Source organism: Sceloporus occidentalis, unplaced genomic scaffold (genome assembly GCF_023333645.1).
Source record: "Sceloporus occidentalis isolate IW3139 unplaced genomic scaffold, rSceOcc1.0.p SCAF_86, whole genome shotgun sequence".
In the NCBI taxonomy this organism is placed as follows: domain Eukaryota; kingdom Metazoa; phylum Chordata; class Lepidosauria; order Squamata; family Phrynosomatidae; genus Sceloporus; species Sceloporus occidentalis.
This window is the reverse complement of record NW_028317066.1, coordinates 3,823,873-3,843,730: the sequence shown is the minus strand read 5'-3', so window position 1 is coordinate 3,843,730 and position 19,858 is coordinate 3,823,873. Positions and strand designations below refer to the sequence as shown.

Genomic DNA, 19,858 nt, shown 5'->3' with positions numbered 1-19,858 from the left:
GTCGCCATGAGTCTAAATCGACTTGAGAACAAGAAAAGATGTAAAGACTAATTAGCCAGAGATAAAAGAGGATTATTTAAAGAAAGGAGCTAGCTGTCGCTTTAGGTTTGGAAGTTTATTCCAATGTATTTTGCATTTAGAATTATATGTATATATGGTATTCCTATGTATGTTTGGTAATTTAAATGTCGTTCATTTGTTTGTTATAAGTTATATGTATTTTTTTTACATTCATCATTATTTAAGTTTCCAAATACATAAAACACGACCAATACATAATCCAAATAAAAATTGCTTGTAAAAGCTAATCTGAGTCTTGACTGGTCATTTGGGACCCTCTTAAGTCTTCCTTTTCCGTCTTCTGAATCTGAGCCCATTTGAATGTCCTTCGCCTTGAAACCTCCCTCCGAAATATGAAGTCTAGCTGTGAATTATTTTTTTACAATTTAAGTAAAAAAAGAAAGACACTGCAAATTTTTTCATTCGATTTTACATAGAAATTTTGTCTACTTCTCTTACTATTTTGTAATTTTAACAACAACTGAAGAAATCTATATTTATACAGATGTTTACATCAATTTCATTGCATGGATCTCTCTCTATTGTTTTTAATATACACAGCGATTCATTCAATCATCCTCTGTTGACCTGGGATTTATATAAGAAAGCAAAAAGAAACAGAATATGTTTATATTCAATTTATAACATGCATAGCATAATATTCTTAAAGATCCTTAAACTTCATTCTCCCAAATCCACTGAGAAGAGTAAAAAGAGAGGACTTTGATTATTCCTCCACTAGCAACAAGTTTAATTCCCATTCTTTTCCCCACTTTATCAAAACGTTCTTCCACTCCTCCTTTCTTCTGCCTTTATCATGATTTTGGGATATACATGAAAGTCTATCCAATTCCCTGGACTCATTTACTTTCCCAGGTTTCCCAAGTTGGTATCTTTTCATATTTCCATAATTTAGCTATTTCTGTTCTAGCTGCTGTCACAAAATATGTCTTTTAATACAATAAAGATTTAAAAAAGAAACCTTCTGGGTGACCTTGGGGAAGTCACACTCTCTCAGCCTCAAGGGAAGGCAATGGCAAAGCTCCTCTGAACAAATCTTGCCAAGAACAATCCAGGATAGCGTCGCCATAAGTCAGAAACCACTTCAAGACACACAACAAAAACAACGGTTGTTTTAATGGTCAGAACCTGCCTTGTGTCCCAAATCAGGGGAAGCAGAATATTAATGAAAACAGCAAGACTAAGAAGGGGTTCCCAATCCTGAGAGCAGCCCCCAAGCAGCCCTCTTGCCTTCCACCAAATGCACCTGAAAGGTCCGTGGGACAGCAACCAGGGCCTCCCCAGAAGATCCCAAAACCAGGACAGGTTTCATGCAGGAAAGTAGAGGAAGATCGGTTGCAAAAGACCTCTCTGGCACATTTTTTGAATGAGGAAGTACTAGAGTATCTCAGATGACAGCCTGCTCCATTGTGGCTGAGGAAGACCTCTTGTCTTTAAATGTGCTCCATCAATTCCCAAAGACAGGGATAACAGCACTTTATTCAGTTTCATATCATCTATTTTAGCATGTCACCTAGAGCAGATATATTGGAGGGAGTTTGTGTCTTGTAATTGTTCCTTTTGTTGTTTTGTTGTAGCCCATTCTTAATTATATGTATTGTCATTGTACTGAAGCCTTTGTGTAACTGTACTCACAATTGCCCTTGTTTATATACAGTCATTCTGTATTACTTACATTAGTAGGTTATTCATAGTAATAAACTGAACTTAGTTTTTACATTATCATTGTTTAGATGTTATTCTGCATTACATCAGTATGTTATTCAGAGTAGATAAATTGAAGCTGATTTGTGTATTGTAATTGTTCTTTGTATACATACCTTTTCCTCTCATTACATAGCATTACTTTCTTATTACATGTTTCATGTTCACTTAGAATCATAGAATCATAGAGTTGGAAGCGACTACAAGGGCCATCCAGTCCAACCCCATTCTGCCATGCAGGAACTCTCAATCAAAGCATCCCCGACAGATGGCCATCCAGCCTCTCTTTAAAGACCTCCAAGGATCACTGCACTCCGAGGAAGGAGTGTGTCCCAATGTCGAACAGCCCTCACTGTCAGGAAATTCCTCCTAATGTTCAGCTGGAATCTCTTTTCCTGGAGCTTGCATCCATTGTTCAGGGTCCTAGTCTCTGGAGCAGCAGAAAACAAGCTTACTCTCTCCTCAATATGACATCCCTTCAAATATTTAAACAGGGCTCTCATATCACCTTCTCTTCTCCAGGATAAACATTCCCACTCCCTCATAGGGCATGGATTCCAGATCCTTCACCATTTTAGTCGCCCTCCTTCGGACACGCTGCAGTTTCTCAATGTCCTTTTTGAATTGTGGGGCCCAGAACTGGACACAATATTCCAGGTGGGGCCTGACCAGAGCAGAATATAGTGGCACTATTACTTCCCTTGATCTAGACACTATACTTCTATTGATGCAGCCTAAAATCGCATTGGCCTTTTTAGCTGCCTCATCACACTGTTGACTCTTGTTCAACTTGTGGTCTACTTGGACTCCCAGATCCCTTTCATAAGTATTTTCATTCATCCAGGTCTCCCCCATCCTATATCTATGCATTTCATATTTCCACCCTAAGTGCAATACCAAACATTTCTCCGTGTCGAATTTCATTTTGTTAGCTTTAGCCCAGCTTTCTAGTCTATTAAGAACATTTTGAATTTTGATCCTGTCTTCTGGGGTATTAGCTACTCCTCGTAATTTGCTTTCATCTGCAAATTTGACAAGTATGCCCCCAATTCTGTCATCCAAGTCCTTGATAAAGATGTTGAATAGCACTGGGCCCAGGACAGAGCCCCACTGGACACCCCACTGGTCACTTCTCTCCAGGATGAAAAGGAGCCACTGTTGAATATCCTTTGGGTTTGGCCAGTCAACCAATTACAAATCCATGTAACAGTTTCCTTGTCCAGCTTGTTACATGTTTTTGTTTTATATACTGTTTATTTGGTTAACTGCTATTAAGAGACATATCTATGAGATTCTATGATATGGGGTGCACTATAAACATTTTAATAAATGAACAGGTATTTCAATTCTATATATTCATATTATCAGACATAACTCCAGAGAATGTTAGCCTTTTGGATGCCAGAAGGTTCCTCTCATTCTTCAGAGCAAGAAGCAACACCTCAGCTTCCTTCTAGAAGATAAAGCAGAAAGGCTTCCAAAACAACTGAAGCCTTGGGCAAGTCACACTCTCTCAGCCTCAAAGGATGGCCATGGGAAACCCATTCTGAAGACACCTGCCAAGAAAACCCCTTCAGAGACTCCCATAAGGTCACCATAAGACCTGGAAACAACTGGAAGGCAGACACCAAGAACAACATTGGGAAATAGGTGCAAGCCTTGCCTTGGGAAAGTGTAATGACTGGGCTCCAGTCAATGGAGGTCTCCTTCAGGCAGTAAAAGGAGGTTTATGCAAATGCAGAATGACATCACTGCTACGGAAGGCTCTCTTGACCAATCAGAAAGCAAGATAAAGGTCCTTCTGGAAGCTTCCGTGAGAAGGAGATATAAGGCCTGAGAGACCAAGAGACAGTTGGGGGAATTGTGTCGGTTGGAGATCGAGAGAGAGAGAGTTGATCTTGGAAGTTAGTCTCAGAATTGGACGCTTAGGTCTATTTATTATTTTAATAGCTTGTATGAATTGAACATTATATACTTACAAATATTGTACCTCAAAGACTCTTAATATCTTGTAGGACTTATATTTCAGTTATATTTTGTTATCTATAACAAATACCTCCTTGGAGTATCTACTACTCGATGTTCCTTTTACACGTTGTTTTGGCTCGGTTGATGCTTGGGAAGATCATTAAAGAAGTAGAAATAAGGTTCCTTAACTGATCCCAGTGTAGGTTAAGGGAAACCCTTTTATAATTCACTGGATGATGGCAGCGTGATTTAAGGAATTTAAGGGTCTGCTGGGCTAAGAGCCATAATGTCTAAATGTCTCATTAACAATTTGTAAGCCACTCTGATAGCCTTTTGGCTGAAGAGAGGGGTATAAAACTATTATTATTATTATTATTATTATTATTATTATTATTATTATTCCAGGGCCGCGGTTTGGCTGCTTGGACCACCGGAGATCATCACAGAGAGTCAGTTGCAAAAACGCATCTCACTCCAGAAAATAAAGGTACTTCAGGAGTTTGCACTCTACATCTTTCTGTAATAATAGCTACACAACTGATAATAGCATTTGGGACATTTAGTCTTTTAATAAAATATGGCATTTAAATCTAATGCTGCTTTAAAACCTCTCTCCATCTGCCAGCTTTGTGCTGGTTTTGGGGGGAATTGAGAAAGTGTTGGGAGGGAGGGACTGCCAAAAGAATTAGGAGATGCATTGCAGGATATGGACAGTTTGCGGCCAAGTAAGGTCCAAAACACACGGCAGAAATAGTCCAGTTTGAGAGCGCTTTAACTGCCCTGGCCCAGTGCTAGGGAATCCTGGGAACTGGAGTTTATTGTGGCACCAGAGCCCTCTGACAGAGAAGGCTCAATGTCTCACAAAACTACATCTCCCACAATACCCTAGCACTGATCCAGGGCAGTTAAAGCAATCTCAGATTGGATTATTGCTGCAGTGTGTTTTTGGACTTAGGTGACCTTTGGCAAGTCACACTCTCTCAGCCTCAGAGGATGGCAATGGCATCCCCTCGCTGAATAAACCTGCCAAGGAAACCCCATGATAAGTTTGCCTTAGGGTTGCCATAAATTGGATTAGACTTGAAGACACACATGAAGAACAGAAAAAAGTCTGCTATTATTTCTCAGGTTGTACATGGGAACGGAGGGCAGTGTGGTGCAATGGTTTGAGTGTTGGGTTACAACTCTGGAGTCCAGGCTCCAGGCTCTCAGCCTCAGAGAAAGGCAATGGCAAACCTCCTCTGAACAAATCTTGCCAAGAAAACCCCAGGGAAGGCTCCCCAGAAGTCGGCAATGACTTAGAGCCACTCCACAAAAAACTACAAAGCCTCAAGAAAGAGCCAGCGGTGGTTTAGTGGCTGGAGCATTGGACTATGACCCTGGAGCCCAGGGTCCGAATGCCCTCTTGGCCACAGAAATCCACTGAGTGACCTTAGGCAAGAAGTCACACTCTCTCAGCCTCAGAGGGAGGCACTTACTAAACCACTTCTGGACAAATCTTGCCAAGAAAAGCCTTCAATGGACTTCCCTTAGGGTCACCATAAGTCAGAAACAACTTAGAAGCACACAACGACAACAAGAGCAGTAACAGCACTAACACAAGGCAGCTTGGGAGAAAAGAAGGAAGGAAGGAAGAAGGAAAGTAACAAAGAAAGAAAGAAAGAAAGAAAGAAAGAAGGAAGACTTGGGAGTTGTAGTTCCCTGTTGAGAGGGATTGGAGGGGCTTTACTGCAGGGCAGGACCAGTGTTGGTAAGAAGCCTTAAACTTATTTCCCGGCATGTTTTACCAAAATCCATGGAATCCACCCCATATTACACGGAATATTCAGTCAAAATCCCTTGAAAGTTCCCGTAATGTTAATAATAATAATAATAATAATAATAGGATTTATTTATATTTTTATTAATATGGTGGATCTTTAGTAAATAAATGTAAACCTAATTGAATAAAAATAATTGTAACTTATTTCAACTCTCAAAATTACCATTGGACCAAACAAAGAATCTTTCAGTCCTTCTAATACCTTTAAGATACTTATTTGGACATGAAGGGGGGCCAGGAAGATTTATGCAAAATAGAAACGTGTTCAGCTGCAACCACACTGCAGAAATAATCCAGTTTGACACCCCTTTAATTTCCCAGGCTCGGTGCTATGGAATCCTGGGAATTCTAGTTCTGTGAGACATTGAACCTTCTCTCTCAGCAAACTCTGGTATGATAACAAACTACAATTACTGCGACTTCATAGCACTGGGCCATGGCAGTTAAAACGGTATGAAACTGGATTGTCTCTGGAGTGAAGATGCAGCCTGAGTTGGTTCCAAGACACACTGCAGAAATAATCCAGTTCAAGACCACTTTAGCTGCCCTGGCTCAGTGCTAGGGAACCCTGGGAATTGTAGTTTTGTGAGAAAGAGCTCTGGTGCCACAATAAACTACAATTCCCATACATCTGAGGAAGTACGCTTAAGTCTAGGAAAGCTCATGCTGCCAACTTTTCTTTTAGTGAGTCTCAAAGGTGCTACACGATCTATCTATCTATCTATCATCATCATCACCATTATTATTATCATTATTAAATTCAAATGCAGCTGAAAAAGTGGACTTAAATTGGCAATGCTGATATACTGTAGAGACTTTTTCTCTGGGGCTGTGATCTGGAAGCGTGGAGGCAATTCCCTTGTCAAATCAGGGAATCCTGGGAATTGTAGTTTGTTGTGACACGTATGTATATATACAGTATATGTATGTGTATATATGTCTCTCTGTGTGTGTGTGTATATATATATTCTTCTTCGTGGTCTCTGCGAATCATACAAATGGGTTTCACTGCGCCTGCGCAGTGCTGTTCGGAAACTTCTAGAATCACTGGGCAAAGTTTACTTTGCAACATATAGAAACTTTTTGGCGGTAACTCCGCCCACCCGTTATAAGGCCCCTGCCTTCCCGCTCTTTCCCCAGTTCCTTTTTTCCGCCGTGCTGGTTGCTGTTTGGAACTTCGCTCTTGTTAGCTTGTTGGATCACTGGTTCTACACTCGGCCCCCGGGTTACGAAATTAATTCGTTCCGCCGCCATTTTCGTAACCCGGAAGGCTTCGTAAGCCGAAAAAGCCATAGGCGCTAATGGGGAAAAGCCGCGATTCCGTGCAAAATAGCGCCGAAAAGCACCAAAATTTTATTCGCAACCTGGAATAACCTTCGTAACCCGGAAATATTTTTTATTATTTTTTTTTTCGTAACCCGGAAATTTCGTATCGCGGCGCATTCGTATCCCGGGGTAAGAGTGTATTTGACTCGGACTGTTTTTCTGGACTTTGGCTTCTCTTCTTCCCCCGTGCTTTTTGACCTCGGACCGTGCACTTCGATTTGGATTTCGGATCTCGTTTTGGCTTGTTGACTTCGACGGACGATGTCTCCTCCATTCAAGAAATGCGACGTCTGTGGAGGAAAAGTTCCTGTGCAAGACCCGCATTCCTCTTGCCTGCTGTGTCTCGGCCGGGACCACGACCCCAGGGCTTGCAGTCTATGTAAGTCTATGTCTTCCCAAGCCCGAAAGAACCGGGAATCGCGGCTAACGTCCGCAATCGCCCAGGGCAAGATTCGGGAGGGGGATCCTCGCCCTGCCTCGGCCCCCTCGGCTTCTGCTGTGGCTCCTTCTCTCTCGGCCCGTGATGGTCCGGCCAGCGCACCTCCCTCTACTTCGCTGCTGCTGGATTCGGGGGTTTCTGACACCGCACCCCCTGTGGCCTGCGGCTCCACTAAGCCCAGTGCCACCTCCAAGCCCGCTAAGCACCCTCATAAATCGGGTTCCTTGGGCTCTGCTGCCGCCCCTGCTCCGCCTCGTGAAGAAGGAGCCCCCTCCGAGACATCGGGGTCATCCCACCGGGCGGCCTCCGACCAGAGGTCCTCCGACCAGAGGTCCCATAAGGCGGCTTCGGCGACTTCGTCCAGCTCCAAGAAGTCCAAGGCCAAGTCGGGCTCATCCGGCCATTCCAGGCCCTCCGAACCGGATGACTCCGTTTCGAAGCGGGCTGCCTCCGAACCTGATGCCTCGGGCCCGAGGGAGCCCTCCTCCGTGAAAAAGGATGGAGCCGGACAGGTGGCTAGAATCTCGGAGTCACCGATTCTCTTTTTTCCCCCGGATGCACCCGCTCGTCCTAAGTCGGGCAAGAAGAGGCATTCATCGGTCCCGGCTGTGACCTCTGCTTCTCCAAAGAAGGCCAAGTCATCTAGTGGTCACCCAAGTTCCAAGTCAGGGTCTCCATCCAAGAGACTGGCCGTGCCCAAGGAGACTTCTCGGTCCCGTAAGGCCCAGCATCCGGAGCGCCCTCGTCCCGACTCTCCGGTGACGGTTACATCCCTCGCCACACCATCTGTTGAGGTCCACTCTCCTGTAAGGGATCGTGACCGTGGGGCCGCCATCCAGTCCTCTGTTCAAGATCCGTCAGCTTCGACGGCTCTTCCCTTTCTTCTCTCAGAGGATGAGGACCTTTGTGACCTTCCAGCGAGGTCTCCTTCTCCTGCTCCGCGTTCGCCGGCTCGGGAGCCCGACGATGTGACCTATTTTTATGACTCGGAGACCGACCAATTCTTCCTACCGGTCCCGAGAGAGGTCGCCTTGGCTAAACCCACTTCGGTTCGAGACCGTACCTGGGAGCAAGACCGTGCTCGTGGCCAGGATCGACACCGACCCGAGGAACGGGCCGACCGACCAGGGCCCTCTTCAGCCACCTCCCGACTGCCCGTGACCCGGCCTACTACACATGCCAGACCTGTGGCTGCTGTTGAGCTGCTCTCTTCGGACTCGGAACCGGAACCCATCGGCTCTGATATTGCCTCGGGGGACGAAGAGCTTGCTCGTGATTCCCCTCAATTTCTACACCACCCGGAGGTAGCCTCCCCGATGGATGATGTCAGGTCCTTTGCAGAGCATGTTATCAAGATGTCCAGGGCTCTGGACATCGAGCTCTCGTATCCTGAAGAGGAAGCCAAGGACCCAGTTGAGCGCAGGGTGCGGGGTCGAGTCCATGCGACACCCTCCGTGCCTTTCCTGCCGTCTCTGGAGACTTTGGTCAAGCGCTCCTGGGATGCTCCTTCTTCGCTCCTTGGCCCGCCGCGTAAGATCGAGTCCCTCTACAGGGTTTCGGCTCCGAACTCACCATGGCTGACCTCACATCCTCGCCAGAATTCGGCTATCGTCGAGGGCTCCCAGCAGGTCTCCACGCAACGTCAGGCGGCGTTGCCTATGGACAAGGAGGCCAAGAAGATTGATGCCTTGGCTAGGAAAGCTTATGCAGCGGCTGCACTGGCGGTGAAGGCGACCAACTACACTGCCTGTATGGGCGCCTATGTCCAAACTCTGATGGAGGGCATCTCCCCGATCGTGCCAGACGTCCCGGATGGGGTGCAACGGATTCTGACTGAAATCAGGGATGAGGCTCATTCCATTGGCGCCTGGCTCATCACGGCCTCCAGGAATGTCGTGGAGTGTTCGGGCAGGGCCATGGCAGCATCACTCGCCCCGAGGAGGCACGCCTGGCTAAGGGGCTCGGACCTCAACTCCAGCGTTAGAGCTACGATTGAGGACATGCCCATCGATGACTCCGGCCTGTTCCATGCCGAGACTGACGATAGGCTCAATCGTAAGTTCAGGCTGAAGGCGGCGGCAAAAAAACATGGTATGTCGGCCCCCGTTCCATCCCCTTTCCGCAGGCGATTCCACCCTTGGCAGCAGCAGCAGGGTCAATTCCATAGGTCCTCTTATCAGGACCGGCAGTTTCATCAACAGGGCTCCCAGCGCCAGAGGTACCCGTCTCAATCCTCTTCGTCTTCTGGCCGCCGTAACCAGTCTTCCCGGTACCGTAAAAACCGCCGGCAAGACCCCGACCAAGGCAAGAAGAGGGCATGAAAACTTCCTGCGCACTTCGCCTCCCCTCTTTGCTTTCTGGACATCCTTAGGCCCTTTGCCAACGTTTGGGCCTCTATTTCTTCCGACTCCTGGGTACTAGACATTGTCTGTAGGGGTTACTCCCTCGAGTTCGAAGAGCTCCCGCCCACTGGAGCTGTTATTTCCACCCCCCCCCTTGGACATCCTTCTCGACGAAGTGCGCTCTTTGCTCCTCAAAGGGGCAATCTCTCCGTTACCCCCCGAACAATGTTCCAGGGCCTTTTTCTCCAGGTACTTCACGGTACCGAAGGGGGACGGCGGCATCAGACCCATTTTGGACTTAAGACAGTTGAACCTCTTCCTCGAATACCGCCGGTTCCGGATGGTAACCTTGGCTTCTATTTTACCTCTTCTATACCAGGGCCTGTGGTTTGCAACGGTCGACCTGAAGGACGCCTATTTCCACATCGGGATTCGGGAGTCCCACAGGAGATTCCTCGCCTTCGCCGTCGGCTCCACCGCGTACCACTACAACGTGCTCCCCTTCGGCCTGGCCACGGCTCCACGGGTCTTTACAAAGTGTATGGCTCCTGTGGTAGCATACCTCCACCAGAAAGGCTACAGGGTCTTCCCCTACCTGGACGACTGGCTGTTTGTCGCCAACTCTCAACAGGATCTCCGAGAGGCAATCTTATTCGCTTTGCGTCTGCTGGACTCTCTCGGCTTGGTCGTCAACAGGGAGAAGTCCCACTTCACTCCGGCCAGACAGGTCAAGTTCATCGGAGCCATCCTCGACTCCGAAAGATGCTCCGCCTTCCTTCCCGCGGACCGCTTCCGGGCGTTGGTAGCATCACTAAAACCTTGCATTGCCCACAGAAGGGTGAGGGCCAGAGACGTCCAAGTTGCCCTGGGACACATGGCGTCAACGACCTTCGTGACACCGTGGGCCCGGCTTCACTTGCGCCCGCTACAGTCCTGGTTCCTCTCAGTCTTCTCTCCGACGGAAGACCCTCCGTCAAAGTGGCTCACGGTACCGAGACCGGTGGCCGCTTCCCTAAGATGGTGGTTGGACGATCGCAACGTCTGTATCGGGATGCCCTTCCATCAGCCCCAACCTCAATTGACTCTGACAACCGACGCCTCTCTCGAAGGCTGGGGCGCCCATCTGCTCGACCTGGTTGTGAAGGACAAGTGGTCGGCTCAGGACAAACGTCTCCACATCAATGCTTTAGAGATGATCGCAGTCGAAAAGGCTCTGAGGGCAATCGAGCTCACTGTCTCAGGCAAAGTGGTCCTCCTCAGGACGGACAATACTACCGTGATGTATTACATCAACAAACAAGGAGGCACCAAGTCCAGGACTCTGCTCGAGATCACTCTTCGCATCTGGGACTGGTGCATCCAGAGACAGGTGCTCCTCCAGGCGATTCATCTCCCAGGAGAGGACAACGAGTTGGCAGATCGCCTAAGCAGATCCTCCTCGGTGTGCCACGAGTGGAGGCTCCATCCGGACACGGTCAGCGACCTGTTCGAGAGGTGGGGAACCCCCCGTATCGACCTCTTCGCGACCGAATGGAACAGCCACTGTCCCCAGTTCTGCTCCAGAAGGCTAATGGACGGATCCCTCGGAGACGCGTTCGCCTTCCTTTGGACGGGAGAGCTGCTTTACGCCTTCCCTCCCTTCCCTCTCATCACCAGGGTGGTGTCCAAGATGACAGCGGACCGTTCTCATGCGATCCTGGTCACCCCGTGGTGGCCCAGGCAGCCGTGGTTCGCATCCCTTCTCCACCTCTCCAGGAGATGCTTCCTCTGCCTCGACTTCCGCCCCGACCTGTTGTCGATCCAGGACGGCCAGATCTTGCACCCGGACATCGTGAACCTACCGCTGGTGGCCTGGAAGATACAGCCCTAACCGCCCTGCCGGAGTCGGTGAGGACGGTGATCCTGGCTGCAAGAAAACCTACTCAGCGGTCCTATGCCCTGAAATGGAAACGGTTTAGCCTTTTCCTTGATCGAAAGGGCTTGTCTCCTGCTCAAGTGTCCACTCCAGTGGTGTTGGAATTTTTGATGGCGCTCTTGGATGAGGGTCTGTGCCTTGCGTCCATCAAGTGCTATTTGTCTGCCATTTGTGCTAAGTACCAATTCGGGGGGAGGGCTTCCTTTTTTAGGGATCCCTTGGTGAAGGGCTTCTTTAAGGGATGTGCCAACTTGCATCCTCCTGTGTCGGTACCGGCGCCGGTTTGGAGCTTGGAGGCGGTACTGTCCGCGCTCCAATCCAAGCCCTTTGAACCGATGGCCACGGCGGACTTGAGACTACTGACTTGGAAAACCGCCTTTCTCGTGGCCATCACTTCTGCCCGCCGTGCGGGCGAACTCTGTGCCTTGCGGAGGGACCAGCCCTTTCTGAGGTTTCACAAGGACAAGGTGGTCCTTCGGACTGACATTACTTTCTTGCTTAAGGTTGTGTCTGCTTTCCACATGTGCCAGGACATTGTGTTGCCGACCCTCGCTTCCAACCCGACTTCGGATGCGGAGCGGAGCCTGCACTCTCTTGATGTCAGGAGAGCGCTGGCGTTTTACCTGGACAGAACTGCTGCCTCCAGTCGGTCTGAGAGACTTTTCCAATGCTACTCGGTACCGAAATTAGGGTTGCCTGTGTCTGCACAGAGGTTTTCTAAATGGGTGGCCGGTACCATCCACCTCTGTTATGAACTCCTGGGCAAGCCTCTCCCTAACAGGGTTCGGTCCCACTCCACGAGGGCAGTGTCAGCGTCCTCTGCGTTCCTATCAGGGATTTCCTTGGAGGACGTTTGCAAGGCTGCTGTTTGGTCCCAACCTCTAACTTTCATCAAACATTATAGGTTGGACACCAGAGCCATTCGGGACGCAGCTTTTGGGAGGGCTGTTTTGGTTTCAGGGTTGCATTGATTGCACTACTGATGGTTGTGTTTCAACATTTGTGTATATAATGTCTCTACGTTTACATTCTATTACTGATGCTTTGCACAATTTCAATGGGATGGGTCTTGCACGACCTTATCTCCTTTTCTCAGGTTTAGCAATGTTGTTGCTATGTTTGGTTTGTGCAATGACAAAAAGACTGACTCCTTTTATGGTTCAAGGTGTTTATTGTTGTAATAAATATACCTTTGGTTTACCATAGCTTTGGTCTCAGGACACTCCCTCCGCCGCATACCTAAGCTTGTCAGTCTAAACCCATTTGTATGATTCGCAGAGACCACGAAGAAGAAGGACAGGTTGCTTACCTGTAACTGTATTTCTTCGAGTGGTCATCTGCGAATACATACAAATCCCACCCGTCCATCCCCTCAGTGTCCTGCTCTTATTGGCTCTTTCCATCGCCTGCTTGGCGGAAAAAATTGCGGAACTGGGGAAAGAGCGGGAAGGCAGGGGCCTTATAACGGGTGGGCGGAGTTACCGCCAAAAAGTTTCTATATGTTGCAAAGTAAACTTTGCCCAGTGATTCTAGAAGTTTCCGAACAGCACTGCGCAGGCACAGTGAAACCCATTTGTATGTATTCGCAGATGACCACTCGAAGAAATACAGTTACAGGTAAGCAACCTGTCCATGTGTGTATATGTGTGTCTGTATGTCTCTCTCTCTCTCTGTGTGTGTGTGTATCTGTGTGTGTTTATGCATGTTCAACTGAGGACTCAGAGAAGGTTCTAGAACATACTCCATAGTCACAAACAGCACACAAAATGGCCGCCAGAACACAAAATGGCCGCCACTGTGGCTGGGGCTCCAGGGTCCCTCAGTCCCTCCTGCCTTGTTCCATATTAACTGCAGGAGGAGCCTGTGAGGGTGGGGCAGGGGGCGGGGCCTTCCAGCTCCTCTGCTCCCATTGGCCAGATTAAAGAAGGGGAGGAGCTTCTGCCTCTCTATTTAGCTCTGCACGCGGAAGAGTGAGTGAGAAGGGGACAGAGAGAGGGAGGGAGGGAGGGAGGGAGGGAGGGAGGGAGGGAGAGAGAGAGAGAGAGAGAGAGAGAGACAAGGAGGAAGGAAGGAAGGAAGGAAGGAAGGAGGCAGAGAGAGAGGGGAGAGGGAGCAGAGGGACAAGGCCTGGAAGTGGTAGGTTTCACTACTGCACTGAGGCCTCCAAGTGCTGAGCCAGAGGCAGCCATTTTGTTTTGCTTGTGACTGTGGGGAATAATATTCCGGAACCTTCTCTGAGCCTCAGTTGAACAGAGGCTTCTCTTTCTCTCCTGAGGCTCCGGAGTCAGAAGGAGGCCAGGCTCCTTGGGCCAAATGGAAGGAAGTGTGTCTCTTTGTGTGTCTTTTGTGTCTCTTTTCTGAGAGGGTTTTCTTATTACACAGCTCAGCTCTTTCTGGGGAACATGGGTTTTAAAAGGGATCAGAAATGGGGAGGAGAGTTTTCATACAAGCCTTATTATTATTATTCACAAACATTGGGCTTTGGCTTCTAAGAAGAGGCTAGTCCCCCAAAAAGGCCAAAAGTGGCTCCTTTGGGAGGTTTTAAGAGTCTCCCCAGTTTCCTTATTAATAGATTTTCAGGCAAGAAGGAAGGAGACAGACCAGAATAACTCATATTACCAAGAATGAAACATAAAACAAACAACAAAAATAAGGATTATAGTCTAAAACAAACTACTTAATTTTTTAAAGGAAAACCATTATTAGGAGGGTAAATACAAGACATGGGTGCTTCTATCCTTTTACAATCGACTCAGGATGTATCTGCACTGCAGAAATAATCCAGTTTGAAACTCCTGGCTCCATTCTATGGAATCCTGGGATTTGTAGTTTGTTGTGGCATGAGAACTCTCTGGCAGAGAAGGCTAAGTGTCCTAAAGGTAAAATCCCAGGATTCCATAGCACTGAGCAGTTAAAGCGGTGTCAAAGTGCCTTATTTCTATAGTGTGCATGCAGCCTTCTTCTGAAAGGGGCTGATGCTGGGGAAAAGCACTGGGGACCTCTGCAGGTTTCAGCAGATGGTTTATTTATTTATGATGGACTGATTTCACATCTATCTATGGGGACATAACCAAGGGCCTCTCTAATTTCCCATCCCCTAATTCCCCCCCCCCCACTCTAATAAGGCATGGAGTATCTGTTGAGTAGGGGAGCTGAAGTAAATCTATGCTAGGTCCAGGGAGCTTTCTTTGGTGGAGAGGGATGAAGGGAATGCCCACCTCTGCATTGGGCCAAAGGAGGCATTTGTCACCTGCGTATGTCTCCAGCAGGATGCTGTTCTTTGTGTCTTTGAGTGCTGCAGGGTTTCTTGCCAAGTCAATCCTAATCCTGGTCCCTTTTCTCAGGACCTTCATCTCGGCCTCCTTGTACACGGCTTTGGGCCTCTCTTGCTAGAAGTGACCCAAGTGCAGGACAACCAGGATCCCCCTGCCCACCTGATGGCCGAAACAGAGGCCAAGCAGAGGGAGTCGGGCTCCAACAGAAAGAGGCTCCTGAGGTACAACAGCTCTTTGGTAAGCTGCCGTCCTTACTATTAGTTTCATCTATGTCTGGTCCGGCTCATGAAAGCAAGCGGAGAACATACTGTCCCAGTTTGGCAGAAAGAGTCCTGGGTAATCCTCTGTCACCTCATTTTTTCAGGGGCTTAGAAAATGTCCTATTTCTCTCTCCTCCTCCCACTTTCCCCATTCTCCTCAGGTCAGTTCAGTTGCTGAAAAATTTGTTCCAAGTTCAAAAGAGTGTTCATCCCTTCCACTCAAAAGAGGGGAGAAGGGAGGAGAGGAGGAAGCAGGGTCTTGCCCTTGCCAGGAGACGGAGGCAAAAGCAAACTGCGGTACCCTTCCTTGCTTGTGTGATCTTTATCATACAACTTTGGCCATCTTGACCACCTTCTGGTGTTGCTTAGCCACATGTGTCTTGCTTTCCTCATCTGTGAAATGCTGGGGGATATGGGAGAATATGTCTAGGCCTAAATTGAGGGTGGGCCCAGTGGCTCTCAGACCCAGAGCACTCCCCATAACTGTTTTTAACAATGAAATATACCTCTGAAATTAGGTGACATATGGCTAAATGCACTATAATTCATTGGTGACTAAATGTACTATACATGTTGGGATAGTCAGTATCCTAATCAATCAATAATATTCCAGAAATGGCCTAAATTATATTCTTTATTATACTGTATATTATATTGATAGGATTCGAGACAAACTGGATCTCAAAGGCTGCAGCTTTTTTCTGGCTTGCAGAATTTAAAGTTTATTTCCTGGACTGAATTCTAAAGTGATCAAATAATATTTGCAATGCACCATGTGCTTTCCTCCCCTTTTGTTTAGTCACTCTCTGGATGAGGGCTATTTTCTGTTGCAGGTGACCTTTGCGGATGTGGCTGTATATTTCACCGAAGAGGAATGGAAAATGTTGACAAAGAAGCAGAAACTTATGTACAGTAATGTGATGATGGAGAATTACGAGAATGTGGCCTCTGTGGGTAAGGAACCTGAATCCATTGCCCTTCCTGTTAAGACTGAGGGCCCTTTCATAATTTACTGTCAGAGCGCTATGATTCTGCTTTAGAATGATATAATCAAAGAGTTGAAATAGACCACAAGGACCATCCGGTTCAATCTTCTGCCATGCAGGAATAGACATTCAAAGCACCCCCCCAAGGGATGGCCATCCAGCCTCTGTTTAAAGACCTCCAAAGAAAGAGACTCCACCAAACTCTGAGGGAGTATATTCCACTGTTGAAGAGCTCTTACTCTCAGGAAGTTCCTCCTAAAGTTTAAGTGGAATCTCTTGTCCCTGTGGCTTGCATCCATTGTTCCATGTCCTTTTCTCTGGAGTAGCAGAAAGCAAGCCTGCTCCATCCTGAATATGACATCTCTTCAAATATTTGAACAGGGCTGTCATATCCACTCTTAACCTTCTCTTCTCCAAGCTAAACATGCCCAGCTCCCTAAGTCGTTCCTCAGAGAACATGGTTTCCAGACCGTTCACCATTTTGGTTTCCCTCCTCTGGACATGCTCCAGCTTCTCAACATCTGTTTGAATTGTCGTCCCAGAACTGGACACAGGATTATTGCAAGTGAGCCTTGACCAAAACAGAATAGAGTGGCACAATTACTTCCCTTGATCTTGACACTATACTCCTATTGATACAGCCTAGGATCACATTGGCCTTTCTAGCTGCTGCATCACACTGTTGACACATGTTCAACTTGTGCAGTACTACAATTCCTAGTTCCCTTTCACACGTAATTTAATTGTCATAAGAACTTCCTGCGGAATCTTGGAATTTCTAGTTTTAGTGAGGCACTATTGTTCTCCACTTTGTAAGGTTTCTAAATATCCAATCCTAAACTGCCAATTCTGGAATGTTGTGGGACGCAAGTGCTATGCTTTTAGGGGAGTTTGGTACTTAGCTCAATAGAGCAAAATAGTTTTACTGGGGCAATAGTGACCTCTGGACTCAGCCAATCTATAGCAATTCCTGAATCAAACAGAAATTCAGAGGCATTTGAAATAGGTTTTTGTGTTTTATTTAGGGGTAAAGCAAAACACACAGACACATACATAGAAGTGTTCACGCACACACACAAGAACTAGGTAACAAAGGTGGGTGTGGTGAATAGATGTAAGGCTTTGATAATGATGATACGTTATCTATCCAGATCTTTATTCCAATTGTTGAGGATTTGAAATAAGGAGAGGTCAGTAGTTCCCATGACAATTGGGGTTGGTGAGTGCATTGAGGTGTTTAGCCATGAAAACAAACAGAGTGTCTATCTGTAACTGGATTGACACCAAAGAACAGCAAGTCGGGGCTGATATTTATACTGAAATTGGTTTCTGCTTGGGAGCAGAAACTGTGGGTTCAGAAAGGTTTATATCACTTTAGAATATTTCCTTTGTGGGGGAAGAATGGTGTGAAACGAATCGAATGCAAAGGGTGTTTGATGCAAATACATCAGACAAAAGGGATTAGCTCACCGTCTCTCAGATTCTTGTTGGCTCTGAATTTTGATCGTGTTCACAAGCCAATGTACACTACAATCTGAGGGTGATGCACCCAAATACAGCTCAAAAATATCATAGCAGAGTACGGACGCAAATATCCAGATATAGGCATTGGCAATGCAATGACGACTTTTCACACTTAAAAATAAGTCACAAACACAGTCGATTTCAACGAAATCCTTGGAGCTTCTCTATCTTGAGTTGCAAAATAATACAAATATTTGCAAGCTCTCCTCTCCGACTTCCATCAACTTCACCATCCCTTGTACACACAACTCCAATCCAATCCACTCCAATCCTCATGTGAGCTGCATACTGTATTGGTTGTGAGTCCTCTCCTGGTGCCAAACAGCATGAAGCATCCTCTGCAGTTAGCTTGCATCATGCCTTGGGCTCTGACTCAGCATTCAGTGGCCGTCTCACAGGATATGATGCCACCTGTCAATCAAAGTATTTTTGCACATGTTTAATTGAATATTTTTTTTCAACAGTCCTTTGACTATCTTCTTCTACTGATTCCCTCAAGGCAGTTCCCATATGGTCTCTTCTTTGCTAGCTCCTAGGAGTAAGAATGCAACTGTTCAATGGATTTAGGGGCATAAGCATCAGGGTCATGATTAGGTTACTCACAGCAACTTTATTAATTTAATCTCTAAGAAGGAGGGATTAATGAGGGCTAAATCATGTGGTAACACCCTCCTCTGTTAAGTCTGATTTTCAGTCTCATCTGTAATTGTCGTTCTTTACAGAAAAACATTTGAGTCATGAGAGAGTCCACACAGGAAAGAGGTCACATAAATGCCAGCATTGTGGGAAACATTTTGCTTACAAGTCAATCCTAGTCATGCATCAGAGAGTCCACACAGGAGAGAAGCCATACAAATGCCAGCGTTGTGGGAAATGTTTTTCTTGTAAGTCACACGTAGTGTTACATCAGAGAGTCCACACAGGAGAGAAGCCATACAAATGCCAGCATTGTGGGAAATGTTTTTCTTCAAAGTCAGACCTAGTGAGACATCAGAGAGTCCACACAGGAGAGAAGCCATACAAATGCCAGCGTTGTGGGAAAGGTTTTTCTCAGAAGGCAATCCTAATGATACATCAGAGAATCCACACAGGAGAGAAGCCATACAAATGCCAGCGTTGTGGGAAATGTTTTTCTTGTAAGTCACACGTAGTGTCACATCAGAGAGTCCACACAGGAGAGAAGCCATACAAATGCCAGCGTTGTGGGAAATGTTTTTCTTGTAAGTCACACGTAGTGTCACATCAGAGAGTCCACACAGGAGAGAAGCCATACAAATGCCAGCATTGTGGTAAATGTTTTTCTTCAAAGTCAGACCTAGTGAAACATCAGAGAGTCCACACAGGAGAGAAGCCATACAGATGCCAGCGTTGTGGGAAATGTTTTTCTCAGAAGTCAATCCTAATGATACATCAGAGAGTCCACACAGGAGAGAAGCCATACAAATGCCAGCGTTGTGGGAAATGTTTTTCTCAGAAGTCAATCCTAATGATACATCAGAGAGTCCACACAGGAGAGAAGCCATACAGATGCCAGCGTTGTGGGAAATGTTTTTCTTCGAAGTCAATCCTAATGATACATCAGAGAGTCCACACAGGAGAGAAGCCATACAAATGCCAGCGTTGTGGGAAATGTTTTTCTCAGAAGTCAATCCTAATGATACATCAGAGAATCCACACAGGAGAGAAGCCATACAAATGCCAGCATTGTGGGAAATGTTTTCCTCAGAAGTCACACCTAGTGGCACATCAGAGAGTCCACACAGGAGAGAAGCCATACAAATGCCAGCATTGTGGGAAATGTTTTTCTGAGAAGTCAAACCTAGTGAAACATCAGAGAGTCCACAGAGGAGAGAAGCCACACAAATCCTAACATTATATTTGTCAATAACGAATACAACAAATATATTTTCAATCCAGCAGTGCAAAGAAAAGGCCCTTGTGATCTTATTTGTAAAATTTCTCTGTCAATATTTCTGTATGTTTTCAAGTTGGATTTTGTTAAGTTTAGGTTTTAATTGCCAATAGTATAGATAATTGCTTTAGGTTGTCAATTTGGCTGGGGATTGTGGGTTGTGGTATAGGTTAGGTGGATGGGAGGTTGGGATTTGTTGCAGCTGGTTAGAATAGTTATGGGAATTATAGCTTTTGCAATGTGTGGGATTTTGGCTTAAGAAAGTTGGAGGCCGGCATTAAGAGAAAGGGCTAGTTTTTGCGAA

The 19,858-nt window shown here is 46.7% G+C and overlaps 1 protein-coding gene across 1 annotated transcript; it reads left to right on the top strand.

The window, feature by feature from the left end:
- Positions 1–10,556: 10,556 nt before the first annotated feature.
- Positions 10,557–19,554, top strand: LOC149285032 (uncharacterized). The gene is made up of 4 exons (XM_089495886.1): positions 10,557–10,958; positions 11,438–11,569; positions 15,966–16,086; positions 18,365–19,554. Exons 1-4 carry the CDS (start codon positions 10,557–10,559, stop codon positions 19,510–19,512), a joined length of 1,803 nt encoding a protein of 600 aa, XP_089352012.1. The 3' UTR covers positions 19,513–19,554.
- The last annotated feature ends 304 nt before the right edge of the window (positions 19,555–19,858 follow it).

Excerpts from the sequence above, each read along its gene's own strand:
- LOC149285032 (XM_089495886.1), top strand. The coding sequence starts at position 10,557 with ATGGCGTCAACGACCTTCGTGACACCGTGGGCCCGGCTTCACTTGCGC. Across the intron at positions 10,959-11,437 it reads TCAGGACGGACAATACTACC|GAGATGCTTCCTCTGCCTCG; the intron begins GTGATGTATTAC and ends CCACCTCTCCAG. Across the intron at positions 16,087-18,364 it reads CGAGAATGTGGCCTCTGTGG|AAAAACATTTGAGTCATGAG; the intron begins GTAAGGAACCTG and ends CGTTCTTTACAG.